This window comes from Microtus ochrogaster, chromosome 8 (genome assembly GCF_000317375.1).
Source record: "Microtus ochrogaster isolate Prairie Vole_2 chromosome 8, MicOch1.0, whole genome shotgun sequence".
NCBI classification, from domain to species: Eukaryota; Metazoa; Chordata; class Mammalia; order Rodentia; family Cricetidae; genus Microtus; species Microtus ochrogaster.
This window is the reverse complement of record NC_022015.1, coordinates 18,813,306-18,841,231: the sequence shown is the minus strand read 5'-3', so window position 1 is coordinate 18,841,231 and position 27,926 is coordinate 18,813,306. Positions and strand designations below refer to the sequence as shown.

The 27,926-nt window shown below is 43.2% G+C and overlaps 1 protein-coding gene across 1 annotated transcript in view; it reads left to right on the top strand.

The window, feature by feature from the left end:
- Xpo6 (exportin 6) overlaps positions 1 to 27,926 on the top strand; it is a 110,893-nt gene that overhangs the window by 77,207 nt on the left and 5,760 nt on the right. The window contains exons 10-20 of the mRNA XM_005351195.3: positions 1,077 to 1,185; positions 2,286 to 2,378; positions 3,362 to 3,431; positions 7,737 to 7,896; positions 12,685 to 12,777; positions 16,972 to 17,116; positions 18,988 to 19,134; positions 19,873 to 20,062; positions 25,249 to 25,404; positions 26,266 to 26,380; positions 26,513 to 26,684. Coding sequence (XP_005351252.1) covers positions 1,077 to 1,185; positions 2,286 to 2,378; positions 3,362 to 3,431; positions 7,737 to 7,896; positions 12,685 to 12,777; positions 16,972 to 17,116; positions 18,988 to 19,134; positions 19,873 to 20,062; positions 25,249 to 25,404; positions 26,266 to 26,380; positions 26,513 to 26,684 — 1,450 coding nt within the window. The remainder of the gene's footprint in view (positions 1 to 1,076; positions 1,186 to 2,285; positions 2,379 to 3,361; positions 3,432 to 7,736; positions 7,897 to 12,684; positions 12,778 to 16,971; positions 17,117 to 18,987; positions 19,135 to 19,872; positions 20,063 to 25,248; positions 25,405 to 26,265; positions 26,381 to 26,512; positions 26,685 to 27,926) is intronic.

Below are 27,926 nucleotides of genomic sequence, written 5' to 3'. Positions count from 1 at the left end.
AAAACAACAACAACAACAATCGTTTTTTTGTTTTTTGTTTGTTTTTCCCCTCCACGTGATGCCAAGTATTCTATAATGACTTGGTATCTTCTTTGCTAAGTTATTATTGTGGAAAGTAGCCACATGTGGGGCTTGAGGTATTTCTTCAATAAATTACTTTTAGATACAAACCAGAGGGTCAGGATTTCCCCAAGGCTCTTTAAATTTTCCCTTTAGTTTCTGAGTGATCTTAAAATTAATTGAAGGTTGAGTTTTAGGTTTGACTTAAAGCCACTGGTAGTTTATGTGTAGAGAGAACATGAAGCTTGAGTTAGGGAGCCCTGACTTCAAAATAGCCTTCTTATTGATCTTGAACAATTTAATTTTAGTTTTCTCACACTTTACCTCTTACAGCTATTAAAAGTGTTAACCTGGATGTGGTGCACACCTTTAATCACAGCACTCAGATGCAGAGGCAAGTGGCTCTCTTGAGTTCAAAGCCAGCCTGGTCTTCAGGACTACATGGGAAAACCCTGTCTCGAAAACAACAGAAAAGGCGTTATTTGTTGATACTCAAATACAGGACTAGTAGTTCCCAGGAAAATTATTTTAAAAAAAACCTCAAAAATATGTAGTAAGAGACTTAAAATGTTTCCCTAGAAATATGTATTTGATACAAAAGAAGGTAGTGATTGAAGAAAAATGGCAGAAATCAGACTTACTTTATTGATAATTATATTAACTGTAGTGGATTAGATTCAGTTGTTAAAAGGCAGAGATGGGCAGAATGGATTTGAAAATTTATGATTCGGTTACTAAGAAACTCACTTTAGATTCAAATAAGGAGAGGTTGAAAGTCAAAGGATGGAAAATTATATTCCATGCAAGCAATAACCACAAGAACTCTTAACTGTAGAAGAGAGACCATCAAAGATGTGTGATGTAAGTAGTCAAGTACCACTTCTCTCATTTACGCCCATGCCAACTCAGAAACAGCACCAGGGTTGAGGTGTGTCCACAGCAAGTACTGTTCCTCCAGTCCAGGAGGCCTCTGAAACCATGCTTTCCCTTGATGTTGGCTCTTCCCTCCTCCCTAGGTACGAAGATGCCCTGGTCCTCTTGCTCACAGAGGTATTGAATCGAATCCAGTTCAGATACAACCAGGCCCAACTGGAGGAGTTGGATGACGAAACTCTGGATGATGATGTAAGAGGCATTTCTCTTCTGTTGGTTTACCTTATCTCATTGCTTCTGAAAATGTTTTACAGGCGTTTTACCTCTGCAGACTAGGAATACAGAGAGACCAGGTGTGCATGGGGGATGCTGTAAGGAGTACTGACTGTCTATCTGGCTGGGATCTGGTGGGAATAGTTCAGGAGGTATTTAAATGAGAAGGCTGGAATGATAGTCTATGTAAAGCATATGCCATAGGCTGTTATTTTTTTAAACTGAATCTTGTGCTGGTCTGCACAACATTAATAAGAAAATATTCTTACGGCACAACTTTAGCTTATCTTTCCTTCTATCAAACACTTGAAAATTTTCTAATATTAATATCATACTCAAAGTTAGAGTGACTGGTGGCATGATCCTGACCTTGAGAGTAGATTCTTAGGATAAGAAAAAGCACACTACTTAGAACCAGGTGGCTTTCATTTGAATCTCTGCAGCTTTGGGCACAGAGATGTATTTTTGAGGTTTTCTGAGCCATGATTCCCTCATCTCCATAATAGAAATGGCCTGTTTTGCTGACTTATGTTGACAGTTACTTGAGGCAATACAATATGGAAGGGTGAGTTGTGCTACTGACTGACTGAGGCGGGATTCCTCACGCTAAGAATCTCTAGCACAACTTGTTGAAATGATCCTGATTCTGGGACCAGAGTTTTATGTTAATGACTGGTCCCTGGGGACACTGATACTGACTATGAGCCATGCCTTGAATGGTGATAATTGAGTCAGGTATATGTAAAGAAATGACTGCTGCCTATCAATGGGATAATAGAAAAGTCACCCAAACTTTTCACATCGTTTCTGAATTCTATGATCCTGGGAGGAAAAGTGAATTGTTCTATGTGAATAATTTGCTTTCTGAAGAAGTTGCTTGTTAGGAAATGAAATAATATTTTAAAAAAATAAATAACTGAGCACTTTCAAAGTTCCAAATTCCTGGTTTCACTATTTCCTATTTTCTCTAAAGTTAACATCTGAGAATAGACTTAAGGCTAAAGGGAGGCTGGTAATAAAGAGAACAGGGACCTACCTGCCTGTCTGGGAGAGCTGATACCTTTGTTTCTTCCCCACAGCAGCAGACGGAGTGGCAGCGGTACTTACGCCAGAGCCTGGAGGTAGTGGCCAAAGTGATGGAGCTCCTTCCTACACATGCCTTCTCAACTCTGGTAACTCACCATTTGAAGGGGAAGTCTAATTTGTTCCTGGCTTTTGTTCTGGAACATGGCTTTTGTACTTATCAGTCTGTTCATCTTTTTCTTTTCCCTTGTTCTGTATCTACACATTATTTTTACTTATGCTTGTGTGTGTGTGTTCATTTATATATGTGTGTGTGTGTGTTCTGTCTGTCTGTTAAAGGCAAGACAGGTTACTGGGGTCAGCTTCTGCACATAACTGCAAGCCACTACTTGGCATTCTGTCACAGGAACTAACAGGTCATTTTGCTACCTGCCTTTCTTAGGCAAGTTTAAGTTGTTCTCTCTCTCTCTCTCTCTCTCTCTCTCTCTCTCTCTCTCTCTCTCCCTCCCCCCTCCCTCCCTCCCTCCCCCCTCCCCCCCCGGCAGGATTTTTCTGTGTAGCCCTGGCTGTTCTGGAATTTGCTCTGTAGGCCAGGCTTGAACTCACCGAAATCCACCTGCCTCTGCCTCCCAAGTGATGGCGTTAAAGGTGTGCACCACCTCTGCTAGCTAACTCTTATCTTAAGGGTGAGTATAGTAGCCTAGGAAAGAAAGGCAGAAGGTCTGTCTGCTGAATGAGCAGGGGAAACTGATAGTCCCATACCTGGGTATGTTTTTCTCTTTGCCATGAACATTAATAAGACATATTTGATATTTTTTTCAAGGTCAGGACCTTCTCAGATTTGATGGAAGACCTGGTTCTTAAAGTCGTAGGTCTTGTTAAGATAGTACTAGTCATGCCCCAGAATCTTTTGCTATGACTTTAAAAGCAATCAAACTGACCTTGATTTCTTTATTGTTTTGGCACTAGTAGGTTTTATCTGTAGGTCTTGGGAGGTTACTGAAAGGGAACCGTGCTTAGCATCTGTATGTGACCCTGTTTTTCTCGTCGGTACTTAACGCTTTAATGTTAAAAATAGTATCAAAACTTGTACTTATGATTTTTGTCTTAAACTTTGTCTCTTTGTTTTCAGTTCCCAGTTCTTCAGGACAATTTAGAAGTTTATTTGGGATTACAGCAATTTGTAGTTACTTCGGGGTCAGGTAAATTGGTCTTTACTTTCAAATTTAGTTTAGCATTAAAAAGACTGAACTATTGAGTTATTGCCACCTCTGCTGTAATAATGTGGTTTGCCTTGTACAGCTTCTCTTCCCATCTCTTCAACTTCTAAATAGAAGTTTTTAGAAATTCCTACTACAAAAAAGCTGTGGGGGAAAGCTAATCAGGGCTTGGACTAAAAAGCCCTGGAGTGTTTCCTTATATTCCTTAAAACAGTGGGTATGTTAGAAATAATGCCTGTGGGATTTCACTAGGGCAGTATCTTCCTCTGACTTGTGATGTGAAGCAGCCAGGGTAGCAGCTCCATTCATTTTTGGAGTGCTCCTGCAGTTAGCAGTCTGCAGGAGGCTCTGCCCACAGCTGGCTGCAAAGACCTTTGCTGTCCGTGGTTAGAGTGGAGGGTTAACACTTGTTACTCTGTGGATAATAATTACAACCTCTTTGTAGAGCACACATTGCATGCCAGGCACTATGTTGTTTACTCTGTCATTCCTTTTTCTCCTCTGTACTTTGAGATAGAAGCATTGTTACTAGTTACTGTATTTTACAGAAGAGGATAATGCTCTTCAGAGATGTTGATTTACCCAGGGCCACATAGCCAGCCAGTTTGTGCTAATAACAAGATGGAATAATGGGGAATGGTGGAAAGATGCCGTAAACTGACGTTCATTTTTGCCAAGTGAAGACACCAGTGACCTTAGGTCCGTGCATCACCCCACCTTGCCCCTACCCTGCCCTGTTTATCCCACTGTGTACTGCTCTTCAGCATTTTCCTACAGGCTGGTCTGACCTCTTGTCTGTCCAGAAGGCAGCTCCTCCTGGGTGAACTTTCCATTCATGGTAGGGCCTCCATAAGGCCTCTTTGTGAGGCTGCCCTGGCAGCCTGGGCCCCAGGAGGGTGATGAGTCTTGGCATGTCTCAAGTTCAGGCTCTGGCTCTGTAACCTGGATGAGAACAGTTTATGTAAACTTTGAGAAGGCACTTTACAAAATGAATATGTGTGTTTGCACTAATAAGATCATTTGATGTGAAATGCTGGATGGTTCCAGAACTGGTGGTCTCTCCTTGAGGGCCATTGCAATTAGAGTCGTACTCTAGGCCCTAAGAATGTTATCTTTTTAAAAAGAGTGTATTCAGACAGGTGGTGGCGGCACACACCTTTAATTCCAGCACTTGGGAGGCGGAGGCAGGTGGATCTCTATGAGTTTGAGGCCAGCCTTGTCTACAAGAGCTAATTTCAGGACAGGCTCCAAAGCTACAGAGAAACCCTATCTCAAAAACCCAAAAAAAGGGGGGGAGGATATCCTGCCCTCTTCCATTGACCCATAAGGTCAATTCAGTGCTGTAGTTGACTTCTTTTGGTGGTGTTGATGGTTTATCATTTTGTAGTCCTGGTAGGCCACAAATGTGCTATATAGACCAAGCTGCCCTACACTAGAACTTACTGAGTGCTGGTTTTAAGGCATGCCTCCACCATGCCTGGCTGTCATTGATTTTTTTGTGTCTGGGTAAATGTCTGCATGGGTTTTTAATCCTTTTCTGAGATTGCTGATACTCAGCTTCCCATCACAGAAGGGCAGGTAGTCTTATGTCTCCCTGCATTCACTGAAGCCCATCCTAGGCCAGTTTCACAGAGCACTTGGTTCTTCTGTTATCTCATTCTTGGTGCATATTCTAGTGGTAAAACCTCTCAGACCAGATAAATAATTATTTCTTGGTCTAAAGGGAGTTTTCTTGCCCATGGTGAAGCATTCCTCAATGCCTTAGCGACTTGGAAGCCAAGTTTCCACTGCAAAGGTTATTTAAAAAATTAAAAATGTTGAACAGTTTGTTCTCTGGTTCCCATGGCTGCTTGCTGCTTCAAGTAACCTCCCTGCTGTGCTGGTCAGTCTTGGTGGGCTGTGAAGCTCATGCCTTTCATTGCTTTACTTCTTCAGTCTCAGGGCTGGTGAGGAGTCAGGTACAATTTCCTTTTCATTTGACAAGTTACAACACTCGAGTGTTTTGTAATTGGTAGCTAAACCAGTAAGGTTACTGTGCAGCTCAGGGATGCTGCCCATCCCTGCCCCCCAACACACACTCCCACCAGGCACTGTTTTGTTAGCATATTTGCTACTGCTATATTTCCTGCTAATGCTTTCTTGGTGAAACAAACAAACAAACAAAGCAAAACATGTCCATGTCAGCTGCTGTATATCTCATGTCCCTGACAGGTCAGCTTTTGCCCTCGCTGTCAGTCTCTCCTGTGTGTGGATGGTGACCTTCTTTTTGGCTCTTCTCCTTATACCTATTTTCTATTTGGCTTCTTTTGTTCCTCACTTAGATTTTCCCGTAGCTCTGAGTAACTCAACTCTTGGTTTAGCTACACAGCTTTCTTGCTGAAGAGATTGTTGCATTTACAGGATAGGAAACTTTCAATTTATGATTTTTTTTTTTCCGAGACAAAGTTTCTCTGTAGCTTTGGTGCCTGCCCTGGAACTAGCTCTTGTTAAGTGAAGGTTGGTTTCTGATTTGTGTATTCTCTCAGAGTAGAATACCTTAAATGTTCATATTTATACCTCTACCCCTTCACCTCTTGGTCAAGGAAGCTGCTTTTTAGACTGCTTCATGGTAGCTTGGTTTAGCAGGGAAAGAGGACTTTAAAGGCTTGTCTAATTCAGTATGTAGTATCATTTCCATTTAAAGGTTCTACCTCACAGAAATGTTCTGTATACTGGGTGTGGCTCCTGTGAGGGATCTGGAGGCTTGCTGATTTTTGTGGAGTGACAGGGAGGAGGCGTGCCCATGACCTAGCCTTGGCCAAGTAAGAGAAAACATGTGTCACTGTGCACAGGCCTCCCTTCCCCTGCATGCTGTGTGTACTTCTGAGGCCAGGGGCAGATTTCCTAGAGGAGTGGGTCAAGGCTGGAGAGCGTAATTGGGATCCTTCGTGCTTCTGTGTCTGTCTGCCTTGCAGATGGCTTGGGAAAGGACCAGCTGCAGTGCTGATTGCCATGAACATTGGGTGGGACATGTATTAGATTGAATTAGACAGAATTTGTTTTATTCAGTCCAAAAATAGTCAGCTGTCAGCAGTTTCATTTTATTCAAACCCACAGTGAAAAACACAACATATGCAGCCTGTCTGGGCTGTTTTCTATTCAAGGTGTCATTCACATGGCTACACAGATGCAGGTGTGCTTCACAGGGTTGGTGTTGAGGATCCTCGGGGAGCAGGGAATGGAGGTGTTCTTAGGTGATCTGAGTTTAGGAGAAAGGTACAGACACACAGCAGACGACTCATTCTTCCTAGTGTCTACGATAACTGCTGGGCATAGTTCCTCCAAAGGGCTTCATAGCAAGACAACAGATGGTAGTGGAGCAGACACCAGCGGAGGAGGTTTGGTGATAGAGGGGGAAGTCCTGGAGTGGCTCTGATTTGAAAAGGACACAGATTTGAAAAGTGCTAAGGGAATGTGGGTTTGCAAATGTCCAAACCTGGGTCTTAACTATGGCTTCCCCACTTGATATCTCCCACACGTGATAAGCATGGTCTTTCTCTAGACTGAGTCCTGATGCTCTTTGGTTCTGTGAGTGGCTGTGAAGAGACTGGTCCACAAGACCAGTCAAGGGTGTTTTGTCATACATCTTAACATCATACTTGCTAGGTTTAGTTTTATGTTGAAAAGTAAGAAAGTGTCAGGCCTTAGAAAATTTTTAGCTCATTGTGATCCATAATAATTACAAAATTGAACCATGCCTGCAGATTGTAGGGTTTTAATGTACTCCGTCTTATAGTGAATTAGGTGATAGTGTCTTTCCCATTTTAAGGTTGAAGAGGCAAGCTTGGAAAGGTCGATGGTACAGTGAGAAAGTAGCAGGGATTGTCTCTGTGCCCAAGTCCTAGGCCGTCTTTTCCTGTTGTACTGGCCTAGACCCTGGGATGGAATGCAGAGCTCCCAGGGGGCACCAGCTCTGCCCTGGAAACAGGACTGTGGTGGGCATGTCACTTATTGGATTCACCCATTTGCATGGCCTGTGTTTAGGTTGGTAATGTCATAACTGCCAGTGTCAGAAGGAATCTAATCAGGGATATACCAGGCTGTTTGTCCTTGCCTTGGGTCCCTGGAACAACATGGGTAAATTCATAGGTAGAGGCTGTTCCCAGATGTGCTGTTCTGTACTGGAAAGCAACTAAAGATTTTTATTGCCTGAAGCATTAGTTTGCTCTGTTTGGCTTGTTAGAAATGGTTGTTTATTACAATTAAAGTTTGTTCTTCTCTGGAGAACTAAGAGATATTGTATTCCAGGACACAGGCTGAACATCACAGCGGAGAATGACTGCCGGCGCTTGCACTGCTCGCTGCGAGACTTGAGCTCCCTGCTGCAGGCTGTGGGCCGTTTAGCTGAGTACTTCACTGGGGATGTGTTTGCTGCAAGGTTCAATGATGCTCTCACAGTTGTGGAGAGGTAGGCTGGCTGGGCCCTGCAGCCCCTCCGTTTTATGGAAGGGTGGCATGTTGTGTGTGCTCTGTGTTTTTCCATGTGTAGGTTAATATGGAGCAGATTGCCATTTGATGTACTGAGCTTTAAGGCCTCCATCTGTAAAACCGTGGGAAAGGGTTCTTGTAGTTTTACTGTAAGAATTGAATAAGGTACTTAGCATGGTGAATAAAACACATGATGGATAAAATAATAAGCCAAGCTGTTAGTTTATTGGCAACCTGTATAATTGGTTTTAGACTCAGAAAAATCCAGGCACAATCAAGCTCTATGTCTTTCCTGACAGGATAAAGAAACATCAAAAAAGCCCTACTGGGGCTGGAAAGATACCTTGCAAGAGTGACCTGAGTTTGATCTTCAGAACCAATATTTAAAAACAAAACAAACAAAACAAAACAGGGAGGGGGAAAAAAACCCAGGCACAGTGACACACACTTGTAATTTCAGCTTTGGCGAGGCAGAAACAGGCTGATCCCTGGGGCCTGCTGGCCAGACAGTGGGCTTCAGTGAGAGGCTTGCATGCCCCCCTCCCCCACCATCCGCCCAAAAAAAAAAAAAAAAAAAAAGAATAAGATGACAGGAAGGAAGAAAGGGGAAAGAAAGGTGGAAGGTATCTGAGGAATAATGCCCAGGGTTATCCTTTGGTCCTCCACACTGATATATAATGCACACACATGAATTATGAATGTGCACAGACATATTCATGCATGAGGGAAAGGGGGAAAGATTTCACTAGAAAACAGCATCAAATTGAAGAATTCAATTCTTGTCATGTAGGCCACAGGTATTAGAGGTATAGGCTATTGATGGTTTGTCTAGTCCAATTAAACTCCTGAGAAATGGGGCAGTCTCCAGTCTTGGCTCGAGTTTGGGTCCCTGGAGAGAAATGCAGCTGTTTTCTGGGAAACATCTCATTTAGATGCCCAGTCCTCCCACTAAACATTTTAGACACTGAAAGTCAGGTGGGAAGTATTGGGAACGTTAGACCTGTTAGTGTTGGAGTCCCAGCTGAGTAGGTGTGTGTAATGAAAAGATGTTCTGATTCGTATGATGTCTCATTACTGGTAACATGCTAGGAAGCAGCCCCCAAGAACTGAGTTACTTACATACCAAATTTCTTATTTATTTTGCTTGAGAGAGTGTCCCACTGTGTAGCCTGAATGGCCTAGAACTCACTCTGTAGACCAGACTGGCCTCTAATTCGTAGAGATCCACCTCATCCAGCTCATACCAAATTTAAAAAAAAAAAAAATACATCTTGGCTTAAAATGAAAGATAACTAAGAGTTTTAAATCTTAACAACAAAGTTAAAATTAATAGTAGTAGTATGTAGTATTAAGAATTTTACAAGTAGTTTTTTACTCCTGGTCTCAACTCATTTTTTACTTTGAGAGGTGAGTCTTGCCGTTTTGTTTCTCAGTAGATGTGGCTCAGAGGCAGTGGGTGCTTTGTTTGGTTTATGTGCTCAGGAGAGGGAGCAATTTTAAGAGTCTAAATTCCAGGCTTTTTCTAAACTATGGAATTTTGACTTTCAGAGTCTAATTTTCTTCCCAGTCCTGTACTAGGTCCATTTCTACTGATGACTCAGTAGGGATAGAATGCATTTTCCTGTCTCAAGTTAGATAACCAGTGTTTGAATTTGGTTCAGTAAACCATTTGGATATGTATGTCAGTCCACTTTTTTTCTCCAGTGAGATGACAGATCAGAGAGCCTGGTTTGTCTGAGGTCTTATGCTTACGTATCTGTCTGCATTTAGACTAGTTTGTAAAGCTGTGCATGGTGGCGCATGCCTATAATCCCAACATTCAGGAGGCAGAGGCAGAGGGATCTCTGTGAGTTCCAGGACAGCCAGAGCTACATAGAGAAACTCAAAAAATAAACCAAGGGGGCTGGAGAGATGGCCCAGAGGTTAAGAGCATTGCCTGCTCTTCCAGGGGTCCTGAGTTCAATTCCCAGCAACCACATGGTGCCTCATAACCATCTGTAATGGGGTCTGGTGCCCTCTTCTGGCCTGCAGGCATACACACAGACAGAATATTGTATACATAATAAATAAATAAATATTTAAAAAATAAATAAACCAAGACTAGTGTATGAGAGAAGGCTTTCCCTATAGTTTTGTGATTTGACTAGCCATTGTGATTAGTTAGCACTGTTGTCTGATAGGTCACATGAAACCTGATATTATAGTTGCTGAACACAGATACATCTAATTACAGGTTTAGTGTAGAACACAACTTAAGGAGCTCAACACCAGAAGGTAGGGAAATGACTCAGAGGGTGATACTGAGTGCTTGCTATATTGTGGAGCCAGACAGAAAGACTGAGACTTGGTGGCTACCAGCCTAGACAGGTCTATCAAGAGATTGTGTTTCAAGGGAATAAGGTAAAGAAAGGTAGAATGGGACACCCATAATCCATCTGTGACCTTTGTGCTTGCAGGGGACATGCATACCCACACAGCTGTGATTTTAACACATGCTTAACAAATATAACACATGAACACACATTTTTGTGTGATAGTTCCTATTTTCATTCCTGTTTTACAGAAATTTTAAGGACTTGGGGTTAAGGACTTGGCTCTTTACTCCTGCTTTCTTGTCTCTGTGGGGGTGCCCCTCACGCTGCCCTCCAACCCTCAATCCTTTTATGGTTTCCTTTTGGAATAAAGTCCTGCATTCCACACATCTGAGAGGAACATTTCCCAGAGTACAAACTTCCTTTCTTTAGTGTTAAGCTCTTTTCAGAGATTGTGACACATACACACACACCGTGCCTGGGGTTGGGACCAAGCAGCTGCTCCTGTAGTGACCTCTGCAGTTGAGGGGTATGCTTGCAGGGTTCTATGTGGAGTTGGCCAGAACTCAGGCAGTGCTGCTCTGTTCACTCAACTCAGAAGGACAGAGAAAATGGACTTCTTGCTTCCTAAAGGAGCTCCCTGCTGTGCCTGATGCTGGACATACAACCATACACCATACACCGTGGGCCTTGAATAACTGGCATTCTCAGCCGCTTCCCCTTCAATGTAACCATCTCAGTTTATTCTAGAAAGATTTACTCCTCTCATCTTTTTCTGCTGTGGGAGAATACTCTTGTACACTGCAAAGATATGTCACTCATATTTGTGTATTAAAAAGCTGATTAGCCAATAGCCAGGCAGGAAGGATAGGCAGGACAACCAGACTAGGAGAATTCTGGGAAGAGGAAAGGCAAAGAAGCAGTTACCAGCCAGACACACAGGAAGCAAGATGAGGATGCCTCACTAAGAAAAGGTATCAAGCCACATGACTAAAGATATACAAAAATTATGGGTTAATTTAAGTTGTAAGAGCTAGTTAATAATAATAAGTCTGAGCCAATAGGCCAAACAGTTTATAATTAATATAAGCCTCTATGTGTTTCTTTGGGATTGAATGGCTGCAGAACCAGGCAGGACAGAAACTTCTGCCTACATTTTTCTTCCAGCATTTTATCATCAACAATTTCTAATTTTCAAAGAAGTCGTGAGAATCATACAAGGAGGGAAGGAGTGGGGGGGGGGGATGAATATAAGTCTGCCACCTAGACTCTTAAGTTCTACAGCAGACATTTTACTCTCTTATTATGCATCGATCGATCCATTGGAAACATTGAAGTGGTTTTAAATTTGTCATGTGAATCTTTAGATAAATTGTCAAAAAGCAGGCTTTCTTTCTTTTTTTTATTTTTTATTTTATTTTATTTTTTTATTTTCGAGACAGGGTTTTTTGGTTCCGGTCCTGGAACTAGCTCTTGTAGACCAGGCTGGCCTCAAACTCCCAGAGATCCGCCTGCCTCTTCCTCCCAAGTGCTGGGATTAAAGGTGTGCACCACCACCGCCCAGCCAGGCTTGCTTTCTTAAAACATTTTTCCCCAGGGGCTTAGAGGTTAAGAGCACTGGTTATTCTTTCAGAGGTCCTGAGTTCAATTCCCTACAACCACATGGTAGCTCATAGCCATCTATAATTGAGATTTGGTGCCCTCTGCTGGCATGCAGGCATACATGCAGGCAGAACACTGCATAATAAATAAAAAAAAATTTTACAAAAAAGGGAAACTTTTTTCCCCTCACTTCTAAAAATAGTTTATATAGCTTGGCATAGCTCATGTGTGTAATCTCAGCACTAGGGAGGCTGAGACAGGATGATCAGGAGTTTAAGGCCAGTCTGAACTACATAGCCAATATAATACAAAAAAGAAAAGTACACACATGTACACAGCGTTGAATATTTATAATGTGTGATTCAGGAATATAGAAAAGCAGAGAGGAAACAGTGGTCCATAATCTACCTACTCCATCCCACCTCTAGAGTAACTGGACCAACATGTTCTGGTGATCTCTGTTCAAGCTTTGCACATGAGAGAGAGAGAGACAGAGACAGAGACAGAGACAGAGACAGAGAGATATTAAAGAACAACTTACAGAGACTGTGTTCTACAAGATCAAACTCTGGTGACTAGACCTGGTGGCCAATGCCTTTACTCACTGCACCATCTCGCCAGCCTTTGTTTTTAAAGTTTTTGACATAGAAGTGATGTGATGTTTTAGTAAGTGCTCTTGTAATTAATCCTTAATTCACAGTCCTGGCTATTTTCTTGGGAAGAATTGGAGATCAGATTTTTGTTTTTGTTTTGTCTGAAAGTCTGACCTTGGGCTTATATTTTGTATCTTGTCCCTTTTGTTTGTTTTGGCTCTCAGGCTTAATGTCCTTTCTCACCTACTCCTTTGTCAACAGATTGGTTAAAGTTACTCTGTACGGATCTCAGATAAAACTGTACAACATTGAAACAGCTGTGCCATCAGTGTTGAAGCCTGACCTCATTGATGTGTAAGTAGAGTATGGGGGTTGCCTTCTTATGAGACGTTGACCTTACCTGCAGATGAATTCAATGTAATGAACAGCGGTGGCTGCCTCGAATTAAGGGAGAACTCTTGAACTCTGACCCTAGAAAGACAGATTATTGGATGTATGTCTGGGATGAATGTAATTGGTTGAACTAAAGAGACCAGGGATAAAGCTCTATGGGGCAGGCATTATAAGAGACAACAGTGTGGGCTGTGAAGTTAGGAACTGGTGAGCACCATGGTGGAAGAGGAGGCTGAAAAGTACACAGGGGTGGTGTAGAAGCACCTGAAACATGCATCTCTCACCCTACACGGACAGAGTTGGTGCATGTAAGAAAAACCAGTCATCTCACATGATACTGATTATCCTCTAATTAACCTCACTTCTGACATTACTTGTAGCATCATGTTGAGGGCTCTGTCCCCAGGAGTGTCCCTTCTGCATCTCCTTTCCAATGGCAGCTATTGCCCCCAGCTGTGCCTTTTGTGCTTCTGTATGATGACTAGAAGTTGGGATGCCCACATCTTTCTCTGAAAGTTTGATTAGTTTGCTGTGGTGGCAGGACACATCTATGTCTGTTAGACGAGTGCCGGATGAGTAGCGCAAGATTATAGGAGTTCAGAGCTTGCTGTTCTTCCTGGCACTCCCCTCCAGGAACCTATGCTTCAGAGGCTCCCCAGCTCACCTAGTCCCCTCAGGATTGATATAGATGCATGACTGATTGGTTAAATCATCAGGGAAACCTTTAGTCCCTTTACTCTCCCCAAAGGCTGAGGGTGGCAAGAGTCACAACCCACAAAGCACATGACCCCATACCCTGGCAGTTTGACCATACCCTGGCAAACTAGGGACTTTGCAGAAGTTGCCTTGCTTAACATATGCTTAGGTGTGTTGGTAAGGGCTGTTAAAAGTAACAAAAACTTTGGCTGTTCTGAAGATAATGAAAGACTGAGGACAAAAGACCAAATGTTTTCAATCAAAAGATGTCCTTTTTCAGGGACATTGTAAGGACTGTGGGAGCTGTAAGCCAGCAACTCGTTTAAACCAAAGTAGATATCTTAAAGCAACTGGAGCACAGAAGGGCTTTTGGACATCTTCCTACAGATTTTAAGTTTGGAAGGATGACACAGGGCCCATCTGTATATTAAATAAGAATCTCAGGTTGCTTTGACACTTAACTCAAGATGCTCAGATAAAGTATATACATGGGGGAAGCTCATGAGAGAATGACCTGGAAGGGATAGCATCTGGGGACTGTAAACAAGGCCTTATCCCTATTGTACTGCCCAAAAGGCTTGCTGTGGACTAGAGCAGAGGCTGATAAACCATGACTCGTGACACAGAGAGACACACACCTCCCTACTTTAAGAGGTGGTGATAATAAGAAGACCAAGCTGCAACAGTTGAGAGACCTTTTCCCCTACCCTGGATTAAGCAGCAGTTAATGCAATAGGACAAGTGTCCCAGCATAAGCAGAAGAGACTGACAAGTGTAGAATCTGAAAAGAAGGTGTGGAGTGGGTGGGGCAGGACCAAAGAAACAGGTGCTCAGCACCTAGTTACTTCAGGGTGCCTTCTGTGTAAAGATAAGGCAGAGGAAACTCAGACCTTTTGAAACTTCCCTCTGGGAAACTTGACTGTCAACTCTGGTTTTGCATCTTTTAGACAGATAAACTGCTTTGTTTCAGCCTGGAGGGAGCCTTTTAGCTGAGTCTGTTGGGCTTAGGACAGGAGTTGAGTACAGACCAGTGGCCACCTGCAGTGTCAGCATATTTTCCTGGAATACAGCCGCGCCCATTCATTTACATAATAATTTGTAGCTGCTCTCTACACCAGGGCTAACTAGGAGTGTGTAGTCTGCAAGGCCTACACTTTGTTTTTTTATAGAAAAGGTGCATCCGGGTGGCGGTGGTGCACTCCTTTAATCCCAGCATTCCAGAGTGAGTTTGAAGCCAGCCTTATCTACAGTGCTGAGTTCCAGGATAGCCAGGGCTACAGAGCATCCCTGTCTCAAGAAAAACAAAACAAAACAAAAAGTGTTGTTCTCTTCAGCTGCAGATTAAGTAAATAGAAGAGTGAATGGAAATAAATTGCAGATAGCACATTACTTCACCTGTGAGTTCTTTAGGTGTCTCCTAGGAACAGGCCCTTCTCTAGAACTGTGTTATTATTGTCAGCACTTAAAACCTTACAAACTAATATCTAGTACACACACACACACACACACACACACACACACACACACACACGTATGTACACTGCTTAAGATTTAATTATAAACCTATCTCCTATAACGTAGAATAGTCCCTAATTATATATGATGTATGAGCAGAGGTGTGTGTGTGTGTCAGAAAAGGAAGAGGCGGGGAAGGTGGAGGGAGTGGGGACTGGAATTGCTATGTAAAATGAGAAAAGATAGTTCTCAAAGAGTAAATGAATAAATAAATAATTTTTTTAATAAAGAAGAAAAAAATCACATGCGGGGGTAGGGAGGGGAGGAAGAGGCAGACAGACACCTTGGAGCATAAGACCGTATGTTTACTGTTTAAAGAACATCCTGCAGTTTAGAGCTGGCAAATTTTTCCACTGTGTCAGCCTATGTTACATGTTTGTAGCAAGGTGGCTGCATTCTGTGAAGTCTTTCCTCTTGTATCATATCAGTAGGCACTTGGATCATTGTTGATGCTGTTTGATTGTGAAATGATGTCTGTCTACACCCTAGCATTGTCCCCAGTCAGGTTCTATAAGCCGTGGCACTGGGGCTGCCCCTTACATTTAAACCTTGCTATTTAACCACATAATTTCTCCAACAAAAGGAACCAGAACTCCTTTGGAAAAATGCACTGTTTTGAGACAGGATGATGCTGGGGAATGCTGTAGAATCAGTAAATAAGGAAGTGGTTTCTGAATGTGTCTGGAATATGCAAGAACACATAGGAGCTGACTTGAAGGGAGCATTCTTTGTTAAGACTTGATCAGCAGTTAAAAATGACAATGACTTATACTATTTTGAGTAAAAAAATAATCCTTTTGACCATATATTTTTTTTCTTTTTAAGAATCATCAGTTTACAGTTTAACAGTGACAGAGAAGGGGTCTTCATGGTGACCACACCATGGGGTGGGTCATGTATATAGGTCATGTCAGGATATCAACTCAGATTGCTTAGTGATGACTACAGGAAAGGAGCATTTGTGCATAGCTGCGTGGTCTAGTGTTTTGAACTAGACTGCTGCCTCTGTAAGACCGATTATTTATCATCTTGTTGGGCTGTGAGCTGTTGGGGTTTTCTGTGTTCTGACTGACCTGCAACTAGCTATGTAGCCATGCTGCCCTTGAACTCAGAAATGTGCCTGCTTCTGCTTCCAGGAGCTAGGAGGATTAAATATGCATACCACTGTGCCTAGTGTTTTCATTTGGTTGGTTTTAATTTTAAACAGGGTTTCACTTTGTAGTTAAGGCTGATTTCGGAGCTGGAGTGTTTATTTATTCTCATCTCAGCCTTGAGTGCAGGGGTCACAAGTGTGTGTGTGCCACCACACCTGGTTTCATTGTAAACTTAAGTGTGTATTTCGTTAATGTGTGATCCAGTGCAGCCTTTGCAGAAGTCAAACACCTGAACACTCCAGGCAGACCCTTCTGGAATCTTCCGTCAGAGCTGTAGAATACCCATTTCTCATCTAGAATGTAGTTTGTAGCTAAGACTGCTAAGATTTTTACTTTTTGGGGTTTTTTGTTTGTTTGGTTGGTTAGTTTGGTTTTTTGAGACAGGATTTCTCTGTAGCTTGTTCTGGAACTAGCTCTTGTAGACCAGGCTAGCCTTGAACTCAAAGAGATCCGCCTATCTCTGCATCCGAGTGCTGGGATTAAAGGTGTGTGCCACCACCATCTGACACATTTTGCTATTTTTAAAGTTAACATATTTCTGCTTATGTTTGCCATCTTCTTAAATAAACTTGTGTTGTCACAGAAAGAGTAAGATCTGTAGCTGTTCAGAAACTTCCCTGTGTGTTCTCAGTAGTGGTGGGCATGTAGAAACAATGCGAGCAGGTGACTGATATGCACACTGTCACCATGTCCTGGAATGCCCTGCAAGTGGATAGGGTTCTTGTTTTACAAGTTCATGCCACTCTGTTTGCCTGACCCTCTCAGATCACTTCTTCTGTCCTTCCTGCAGGCATGCCCAGTCACTTGCTGCTCTCCAGGCCTACTCCCACTGGTTGGCACAGTATTGCAGTGAAGCCCATCGACAGAACACCCAGCAGTTTGTGACACTCATCTCTACCACCATGGATGCGATCACACCTCTCATTAGCACCAAGGTCTTGAGACAGAAAATGCTGTACCTGCTTGTCCTTTCCATAGTCCTGCTTACCATAAAACTAAAACAGTGTCCTCACTAAGGGTGATACAACTGTATTTCATGTTCCTTAAAAAATTTGTTTTATTATTTATGTGTGCATGGGCATGCATGAGCGCCATAGCATGCCTGTGGAGATCAGAGAACACATAATAGAAATTGTTCTCTTTTTCCACTCTGCTGGCCCCTGGTTTCTGGTGCAAGGACCTTTCCCCTCTGAACCGTCTTGTTTACAAGTTCATGTCCCTTTTCAGTTGTAGTCTACACGTGTTCAAATATGATTGGGGTTTTGCTCATGGTGGAAGTACCTGCTCAGTTTTATTGCCTGAAAAGGTTTTTTGTTGTTGGATCTTATTCCTTGAAACAACGTTGTTCTCAGGATGAGCATGGTCAGGACTGGTGGCAATCCTTCTAGACATGTTTCTATTTTTACAGAAAGTTTGTAGATATAGAGGTATTGCTGTTCATTCCCACTATGTCTTGCTTTCTTCGAAATACACTTGAGTTGTCATACTACCCAGTGCTATCTTCTTGTGAGGATGGGTTTGACTTTCTCATGATAGAAGGAGGCTCCCTTTACGTCTACTCTTCTACAAATGATAGAGAGCCTGTAGTGGGGTCCTGGAAGTGAAACTGCTAAGTAAAGGTTATAGTTAGATAAAATGGGCAGAGTCTAGTAAGTCCTCACCCAAGAAGACTGTTAACTTGCATGAGGTGCATCCAGATGTTCTTACTATCTTTGCACATATAGGAAGCCTGTTTGAATAGAGTTATGTTGACTTCCATAAACCTACTGTATTTGTAATGGTAGTTTCTAAAGGTTTTGATGCCCATAAGGAGTGTGTTCCATTATTTACCTAGCTCTTGCTCCACTTTTAGTTTGATAATTCCATTACAGGTAAAATTGGGCTGGGAATTTAACTGAATTAGTAGAGTGCTTGCCTCATGCAAATGAAGCCCTGGCTTCAGTCCCCAGCACCACATGCAGCATTCAGGGATAGAAATAGGATAAGAAGTTCAAGGTCATCTGGGTTATATGAGACCCTGTCTTTAAATTAATAAATACTTCTGAAATATGTAGATTAAAGAATGTTTATCCTGTTATGTCGTTTTCTTAGAATAATTAGAGATTATGATGTTACAGGTAAGCAATATTTTATGGTTACCATATTAGGTAAATATTCAGGAATTACCATAATACCACCTTCCTAAATAGTTCTGCAGACCTTGATTCTTTGGTGTGATGTTTCACCAGTCTTACCGTGTTTGGCCCTTACTTATAGGAAACTTTCTTGAGTTTAGGCCTGACTCCTTGGTAGAGTGTGTGTTTAACACAGTTAAGGCTGGGACCAGTTTCTAACTATTCTTTTCCAAGAACTTTTTTTTTTTTTATGGATTTGAAGCTGTCAGTAATTTGAATCAAGTTTTTTTTTCAGGCATGTTAAGATGAAAGAAATAGGAGAGACTAGGAGATTGGCAAAATACAATGCAGGAAGGAAGGATTGAGTGAGACCTTGACTTCTGGGGGAACCAGAGCAGGAAACTGAAGAAGAATACTATGGTGTTTGAGGGGAAGACTTGGACAGCATGCCAGCGAGGACACTGTGGGGTATCACAGAAGTGGATGAGTTGAGGAGTGATTGGGAAGGAGCAAGAAGTGATGCTGACTGAGGGCAGAAGCTATAGATGTTGAATAAAAGACATTCATCTTGTTGGGAATTATCCTCAATGAATGGTATAGTTTAGCAGTCATTAGTTACAGCTGATCTAGGAAAGTTTCTCCAATACCAATCTCCCAGAAGATCAGTAAGCCAACATGTCTTACTGTTTTAGGTTCAAGAAAAGTTGCTGCTGTCTGCGTGCCACCTACTTGTCTCACTAGCCACCACTGTGCGACCTGTCTTTCTTATCAACATCCCCGCAGTACAGAAGGTCTTCAACAGCATCATTGATGCCTCTGCCCAGCGCCTAGCCGATAAGGTAGGACACACTCCCTGGGGCATTCCCAGAGCTCTGTGGCTGAGACCTGGGGAAGCTAAGGCAGAAGAGGCTGGTTCTGCTTTTTACATTAGAGTTGAAAGCCACCTCAGCTACATGGACTGCCTCTGTGGGTAGCACTGACACAACCCATTGGCTTCTCTCACTCAAAGCCAGAATCCTGATTCAGATGGGAAAGCTCCTCCCCGTCCATGCACAGAGATATCATTTGCCCCCTATTGAGAGCCCCTGTGCTCTCCTTGGTTCAGACCAGCCTGGTTTACATTCTGGGTTTGAGATGCCACCTGGCAGGCTCAGACTACTTATGAGCAGAAAGTTGGTGAGGTGGGTGGATTTACAGGCAGGTTCTTAGCGACCTGAATGTGAGAGCATGGTGGTAAGAGTGTCCTTGTGAGCCCATTCTCAGTGGCTTCTTGGGGGTCGGAAGGCAGTATCAAAGACTGTACTAGACTCCGTGTCCAGTGGATTTCTCACCCTGTGAGGCTTCAGACACCAGATTGAGCAGGGTGAATACTAGCTAGGCTTCTTAAGGCTGACACTATACATTGAGACCTAGACTTGGGGTTACTTCTGTGGTTCTTTTTCCTGCTTGAGTGCCTTAAAGGTAGAGGATGGCCAGGCTATAAGAAAGACACATAGGACCTGAGGCAGAGTCAGTTTTGGCTACCAGCTTTTGTCTACCCTTTGGACCTCTGATGGATGCCTTTGGGTTCCTTCCAGGCACAGGTTTTGGTTTGCCGTGCACTCTCTAACACCTTGCTCCTTCCATGGCCAAATCTTCCTGAGAGTGAGCAGCAGTGGCCCTTGCGTTCCATCAATCATGCCAGCCTCATCTCTGCACTCTCTCGGGACTACCACAGTCTGAAGCCCAGTGCTACTGCCCCCCAGAGAAAGGTGCCGTTGGATGACAGTAAGTAACTCCTGTGTAGACTTTGCACCTGAAGCTCCTTGGGTGACTTCATTTGCTTATAGTGACATGACTACTCCACAGAAAAACTGTTACATCTGCTCAACCTACCTCATGAGTACGTTCCTCCTATCTGTTAAGTAGCTGTTGGAGACCTAAAGGAAACACCTATGGACGACTCTGCCAGTGGTGCCGTCCATCTATAAGCCCTAGGCTGACGGAACCCATTTCAGATGCTTGTGTGGACAGAGCAGTTTTCTCTTCACAGGAACCTACCTGTACTTCAGATCTGTCTTCTGAGCAGCTTTAACTTTTTCCAAATAGAAACATTTCAGAGGTTTTAGAAGAACACATTCTTCACAAGGAATACATGAAGAGAAAAAATTGAAACAATTCTAGTTCATGTAAAAAGGATCAGATTTTCTTTGACAATAACAAATATCAAAATATTTTTAAAATAAAATCTTTCACAGTAAGAATGATGAAACACGGCCTGGCAGTGGTGGCGCACGCCTTTAATCCCAGCACTCGCAGGTGGATCTCTGGGAGTTCGAGGCCAGCCTGATCTACAAGAGCTAGTTCCAGGACAGGCTCCAAAACTACAGAGAAACCCTGTCTTGAAAAACCAAAAAAAAAAAAAAAGAATGATGAAACACTATTAGATGGTGTTGCTTATAAAGTCAGCAGGGATGCTTTATGAAATATGGTAATGAAGAGTGTCCTTTTTGTTAGTTTGCTTGAGATAGAGCTCATTGTATATCTCAGGCTGACTTGAGATTCAAATGACGCATCATGGGCCAGAACTTGTGATCTCTGTCTTCTGACCACTGGTATTACAGGTGTGTTTCATAGTAACTTGCTTTAACCACCATTTTTCTTTCGTTTTTTGAGGCAATTTTTCTAGGTCTCACCACATAGACTAGGTTAGTTGACCAGCTTTTTTCAAGACCTCTTTATCACTGGGCCATGTGTGCTCCTCCCTGCTCAGCTTTTAAATGTGGGTTCTGGGAGATGGAACTCGGGGCCTCCTGCGTATGTAGCAGTGACACTGCCTCCCCAGCTCTTAGGCTTTCTCTTTAAAAAGACTTTTGTTTTGTTATGTGTTTTCCTTTAAACCATTTTGTATGTGTGATGAGAGTGTATATTCATAAGTGTGGTATGTGTTCTATGTGAGCTCAAGTGCACACTTGTAGAGACAGGAGGACACTGTCTTACTCCTTTAAGTCAAGATCTCTCTGAACCTGGAGCTCACGTGTTTTTCAGACAGACTAGAGACCAATAAGCCCCAGTGATCCTATCTCCATCCCCTTTTTATAACTTTATTAGCATACTCTATATTAAAAATTGGAATAAAATAACTTAAAGAGAAGGGAACTCCTAAGTCTCGGCTGTGTCTGTGTCATGAAAAGCAGTTGTTTTAGCTGGGCTTTATGCTTGTATCCATATTTTTACTGTGTAGAATTCTTAAGTTACACACATAGACTCAGTGGCTGGTGTCTTGAGAATGTGCTATATACGAGGTTCTTGCCTTAGTTTTATATCTGTCATCAAACCTGGCTTTTCCAATAACAACTTTTAAACAAGTTTGATGCTTGTTTTATTCTAAAGTATTATGAAAAAAAAGGAGTTTTTAAATTCTCATTTTAGCCTTATGATGGAGAGGATATTTGTTAACCTGATTTTATCTGGTATAGTAGCTTGACACAAAGGAAGAAGTTAAGCCTTGATCCTCTTGCATGTCAAGCACACATGATGCTCAGGACTGCCAGAGCGCTGAAGGCCACAGGCTGCTGAACTTCACTCCAGTGTACACTCTTACTGGGAGGGGCATGTTGGAGCCTTGCCACACTTTACGGCCAGAACAAGCTATATGACCATGACTCAACCTCAGAGCAGATAAGGGGTTGTAAGGCTGTTAGCTGGTATGGTTTCTGTGCATAAGCTCTGGCTTAAAACCTGGTGTCTGTAGTATCTTTGGCTTCCTCTTCTCTGGAACCTCCAGGCATAGTCTGTTGCCTTCTTTATTCTTTAATGAGATTAATATTTGGAAAAGGGTTCCCTTTTCTTGCTTTACATTTTCAGAGTTGAAATAAGATTGTCCTCTGTGAGTTTGCAGTCAGCCTGGTCTACATAGTGAGTTTCAGGTCAACCAGAGCTACATGGAGAGACCCCATCTCAAAACCAACCAGCAACACAGCAGTAAGAACTGTATCTTATTAGTCACTCTGGGTTTAATCTCAAATATCAGGGGAAGAAGACAAGAACAGTGCTTGCCTTTCTCCTTGCCTCACCATCTGCTTAGTTTGCTACATTGTGTTCTCTTCCTCTAAAATACTTTTTATAAAAACCCAGACATTTATAGTAAATTGTAGACCTTTATATAAAACAAGGAGCTGACACTTTCTTCAAACCAAAGCACCGTTCCCACTGGCCAGCAGTGGGACAAAACATTTAACATTTGAACCACATTAACAAGTTACCCCAATGCTACCAAAAATGTTTTTGGTTTTTCTAAAAGCTCAGCGTTGTATACTGTATTTGGCTGTCATTTCTCTTCACCCTCTTTCAGTATAGAAACATCCCCATCTTTGTCTCTCATGACCTTGGCATTTCCTTAGAGTCCAGGCTTGTTTTTTGGTAGACTTTTCCTTAATTCTGTTGTACCTGATTATTCCCACCAGATTAGGTAGAGTGGTGTGTGTTTCTTATTACATCACTTCTGTTTGTCTTGTGACTTTCAGGCAATGTCTGGGGAAAGCTGTCTCCCCAAGGGCCCCTGAGAAAGTGAGGTTAGAAGTTTCAATCTGGGGCCATGTACCACTTTTCCTCATTGTTTCTTGCTTTTTGAAAATAAAGTCTTTAATGGTTTGGAATTGTTGTATTTATTATTATCATTATTACTGTTATATTAACGTAGAGACTCTGTACAACTCAGACTGTCCTGGAGCTCTTCTGCCTCTGACGTGATGCATGTACAGGCACCTGCCTGGCTTTCATGGTTTATAATGTACTATTTGTGGACAGGTCACAGTAACACACATATAGGGGTTTCAGTTTCTTTTATGTTTTGGTAAATAAACATCGATTCTTTTAAAAATTTACCTGAGTGTCAGACAGGCCAGATTCTTGTCTCTTGCCTGAAACTGTCCTTCGTCTCTGGTACCCTGTCTGTCTTAGTTAGGTTTTCATTACTGTGAAAAGACACCATGACCAGGTGTCTCTAAACTCTATAAAGGGAACATTTAATTGTGATGGCAGCTTACAGTTCAGAGGTTCAGTCCATCATGGTGGCGAGTATGATGGCATGCCAGCAGACATGGCGCTAGAGAAATTGCTGAGAGTCCTACATCTTGTAGGCCATAGGAAGTTGACTATTTCACTGAGTGCAGCTTGAGAAAACGACCTCGAAGCCCGTCCCTACAGTGACACACTTTCAAAAGAAAGTGTGGCCCAGATTAAAGGTACTGTCATCCAGTCTCCTCCAACAAGGTCACACTATATTTAAACTACCACACTGTCCTTTATCCCTGGTGCCCTGTCCTTCATTCCTGGTGCCCTGTCCTGTCATTCATCCCTGGTGCCCTGTCCTTCGTCTCTGGTGCCCTGTCCTTCATCTCTGGTACACTGTCCTTCATCCCTGGTGCCCTGTCCTTCATCCCTGGTGCCCTGTCCTTCATCCCTGGTGCCCTGTCCTTCATCCCTGGTGCCCTGTCCTTCATCCCTGGTGCCCTGTCCTTCATGCGTTCCTAGCCTTATCATAATCTCTGAGTTTTCAGTAGTTCGTGGTGACCTCTTACCAGTAGTGTGAGTGCCTTTTGTTTGCTTTCTTGCATCACTGTCACCAGTCTTCAGAGACCAGCCTGTTGTGAGTCATTGCCTTCCGTCCTCAGTCCCATGAAGGGATATTTCTGGCCACAGTTTCAGATGAAGAAAGTAGAACTCAACAGCTAATTAAACCAGAGGAACAGTCTAACTTTGTACATTTCCTAGCATGTCTTCTTTCTCCCACACCCTCCTTTGACTGAAGCTTTAGCTCTCTTCAGCCCCCACACTCCTCACCCAGGAGCCAGTGGCCTTTGTGAGGCTCAGAACAGCCCAGAGTATACTACAAGTTTGATAGTGGTGAGTCTCAATCTGGAATTCATCAAAGTTGGGCCTACTAGGCTTGGGCTGAGCCAAATATTCTTCATTCATACAAGAGGATTATGACAGCTTTCTCTTCTTAGACCTTGTATGTCAGGTGCCCTGCTGAAACCTCTGACCCTCACAACAACCTAACAAAGATGGACCTTTGGTGCTGACTAGAATCCTGCCCAGGGTATGAGCCAACTACTGACCCTCTCTCTGGTGCAGTCAGGGCTCTCACTTCAAATATTGTCTGGTCATTGCCACCACATTCCCTGAGCTGTGTAGAATCACAATGTGAACTCATATGTCATACATTGTTAGATGTTTATATAGTGCTAGTGATATATAACAATCATGTGTACATTATCAGACTACAGGCCTGATATGCCAGAGATTGACCAGACAGTATTTCCTAAAGCCAGCACTATTACATTGCATGGTAGGCTGTGCCTGTGGGTTAGCAGGGTAGGTACTGCCTGTAGCTCAAGGGGGATGAGTTTGTTCTCCTGTGCTAATTGCCTGGCCATTTGTCTCACCAATCACTTCCCCAGCTTATATGGTGTTTATTGGGCCATTTAGTGTTTTTTTAGATGGGAGTGAGGTGGGTCTCCTGGAGCTCAGGCTGACCTCAAACTTTTACTCCTACCTCTTGAGTGCTGGAATTATAGGCAAGTGCCAGCACACCCAGTTTTTATGTGATGCTGAGTGTTGAACGCAGGACCTTGTGCATGTTAGGCAAGAACTTTATCAATTGAGCTATACCCCCCAGCCTATCACCTGTTTGGTTGCTAGTGGGTAAAGTAGGGAGGGGGGAGGCATAAGCCCAAGTATGCAGACAGACAGACAACTGGAATCTTGGGTAAAAATGGAAGAGGAGATACATGGTGCTTATGGGGTCATATAATGAAATAGAGACAAGCTTTCCTGGTTAGCAGGACTTCCTTTTGTGTGAGTGTCTTCCTGGTGTTCTTCTGCAAGGTTCTTCCCTCCCTTTTGTCTGTTCCCGCTAGCTGTACTCTGTCTCAGACAACACATAACTGAAGCTTCATCTTGACTTGCAGCCAAAGTGATTATTCACCAGACACTTAGTGTCTTGGAAGACATTGTAGAGAATATCTCTGGCGAATCTACCAAGTCCCGACAGATCTGCTACCAGTCACTGCAGGAGTCTGTTCAGGTCTCCCTGGCCCTCTTTCCAGCCTTTATCCATCAGTCAGGTAAGAATTAGCTCAGAGGCCTGCCTCGTGGATGGATGGTGTTCGTAAGAGCCAGAGTACCTGCTTAGATCTGTAGGACATGCTAAGTCGGAGCAAGCCAGCCTGGACTTTGCTCAGTGAAGGGAAGCATAAAGGCAAAGGTGTGCTGTCATTGGAGAGTCTGGAAAGATGGGCAGAGTTGATGTGTCAGTGTTACTGTCACCAACAAGTACTGCTCTGTCACTCAGAATGTGCTTGTTTGGCTCTGCTGAGAGCCTTTACAGTGGCCTTGTCAGTGTTAGACAGCAGGGGCTTTGTAGCTTAGATGCACTGATGGCGTCCTGTAAGCACTTTGTGTCCCATGCAAGATAAAATCTGGTTATGGAACCACACTAACCACAATGATTAAATTAATTTAGTAGCCCGGGGTAGTGTGACCTGAGTGCTACATCATCATCTACTTTTAGCCACTTAACCTTGACCTACTACAGGGATGATTGGTTTTAGAGAGAAATGCCAAGGCATTCAGGTGTTGACCCAGTTGGATAATTTCTTGGATATGAGCACAAAGTGGTTCATTTTCAGTGAGAATTCTGACCATGCGGGTTTGCAGGACAGTACGCTGGGCTTCAAGATAAGACAACTCCATTTCCTGCCGTGAGCAATCAGGCAAGCATTCCTAGGACCAGAGCCGTGTTCTCAGCAGGCTCTTAATCATTTTCCACTTTCCGTCATTGGCTCTGATGGTGTCGGGGACGTTTCTTCCAGTGGGATGCATTAGAGAGAGATGACGGTGCAGACTGCAAAGGAAAATTGATCAAGTTGTAGGTGCATTAGTCCCTGTGCACATGGTGTTGACCGTTTGCTTTGTCCTTCTTTTAGACGTGACTGATGAGATGCTGAGCTTCTTCCTCACCTTGTTCCGAGGCCTTAGAGTACAGATGGGTGTGCCTTTCACTGAGCAGATCATCCAGACTTTCCTCAACATGTTTACCAGGTAACCACATACCTGCTACCCAGGCCTTTCAGAGTCCGGACTGGCTGCAAAATGCAGGACTTTCTGCTCCTTTTCCTCACTTGCTACAAGAATTGGTTGTTGAGTTTTTCTGTGGTTTTCTTTTGCCTGCAGAGAACAGTTGGCTGAAAGCATCCTGCATGAAGGCAGCACAGGCTGCCGGGTGGTGGAAAAGTTCCTGAAGATCCTACAGGTGGTAGTGCAGGAGCCTGGCCAGGTGTTCAAGCCCTTCCTCCCCAGCATTATTGCACTGTGCATGGAGCAGGTGTACCCCATCATTGCTGAGGTAGGTGGAGCCAGGGAGATCCCTATGGTACCTCCTGACTGGGAGGGAGGGAAATTGCCTTGTGTTTAGATCTCACTTGTGAGTTCTTTCAGTACTCTTGTAAATAATTTTTTGTGGTCTCTCCTCCCTCCAAGGAAAGGATACATTGTGCATACACACACACACGAATAATTAATAAAGAATAAATGTTTCTGGATACTTAGGGCTTTTAAATGCACCTCACTTGTAGCTGGAGAGGTGGCTCAGCAGTTAGTGCGTACTGCTCTTCCAGAGACCCCTCTTTCTCTCCCTCTCCTGTAAATAGTCTTTTTGGATGCCTCTTCCTAAGAAAGAATGCTTTCAACTTGGTAGTCTTGATAAAAGCAAATTCTTGCTGACAATTCAGGTAGAGCTCTTAGTGGTCTAGGAAAGTAAAAGGATAGGTACTAACTGCAAGACCCAGAGTAAGTATAGATGTAGCTTGAGTGTTACAGCAATGTTTAGGGAAATAGGAACTGATCTCGAAGCTGTCCCACAGCCAAAGTTCAGGGTGCTGGGTCTTGAGAAACACATGACTGTGCAACTGACAGTCACAGAATTCTACAGCAGTGTTGGAATAATGTGGCTAGTATGCTCGCTGGTAACTTGGACATTTGGGTTTAAGTTAGGAAATTATGCTTCAGTAACCCCTGCTCTCTCAGAATCCTGATGTCGGCTTAGGAAAAGGAGCCACACTCAGGCAGCAATTAGCGCAGCATTTAACATCCACTGGGAGGCCTTTAGATTTCTCGATTCCTAAGGGCTCTTCAGACTTGCCTTTCTTGGGTAACAGGTTGCTTTCAGGGTGTCTTGCTTTTGTTAGCCTCTGGGGTTGCTTAAAGCTAGCAGGTTAGCCAGCATACCGCCTGCATCTTGGGAGAGGATGATAGGAACAATCCAACTGTTTAGTTTCTGAATAGAAAAATGGACATTTTCATTGTCTTTGCCCCTTGTGGCCCTTCTTCTGAGTGTTTAAGTTTAGTGATCTGTTAGAAAGAGCTTCCCGGTACTCATCTTTTATGGTTTTTCAAGACAGGGTTTCACTGTAGTTTTAGAGCCTGTCCTGGAACTAGCTCTTGTAGACCAGGCTGGCCTCGAACTCACAGAGATCCGCCTGCCTCTGCCTCCTGAGTGCTGGGATTAAAGGCGCGTGAGCCACCACCGCCCGGCCTTAATTTATTTATTAAAGATTTCTGCCTCCTCCCCGCCACCGCCTCCCATTTC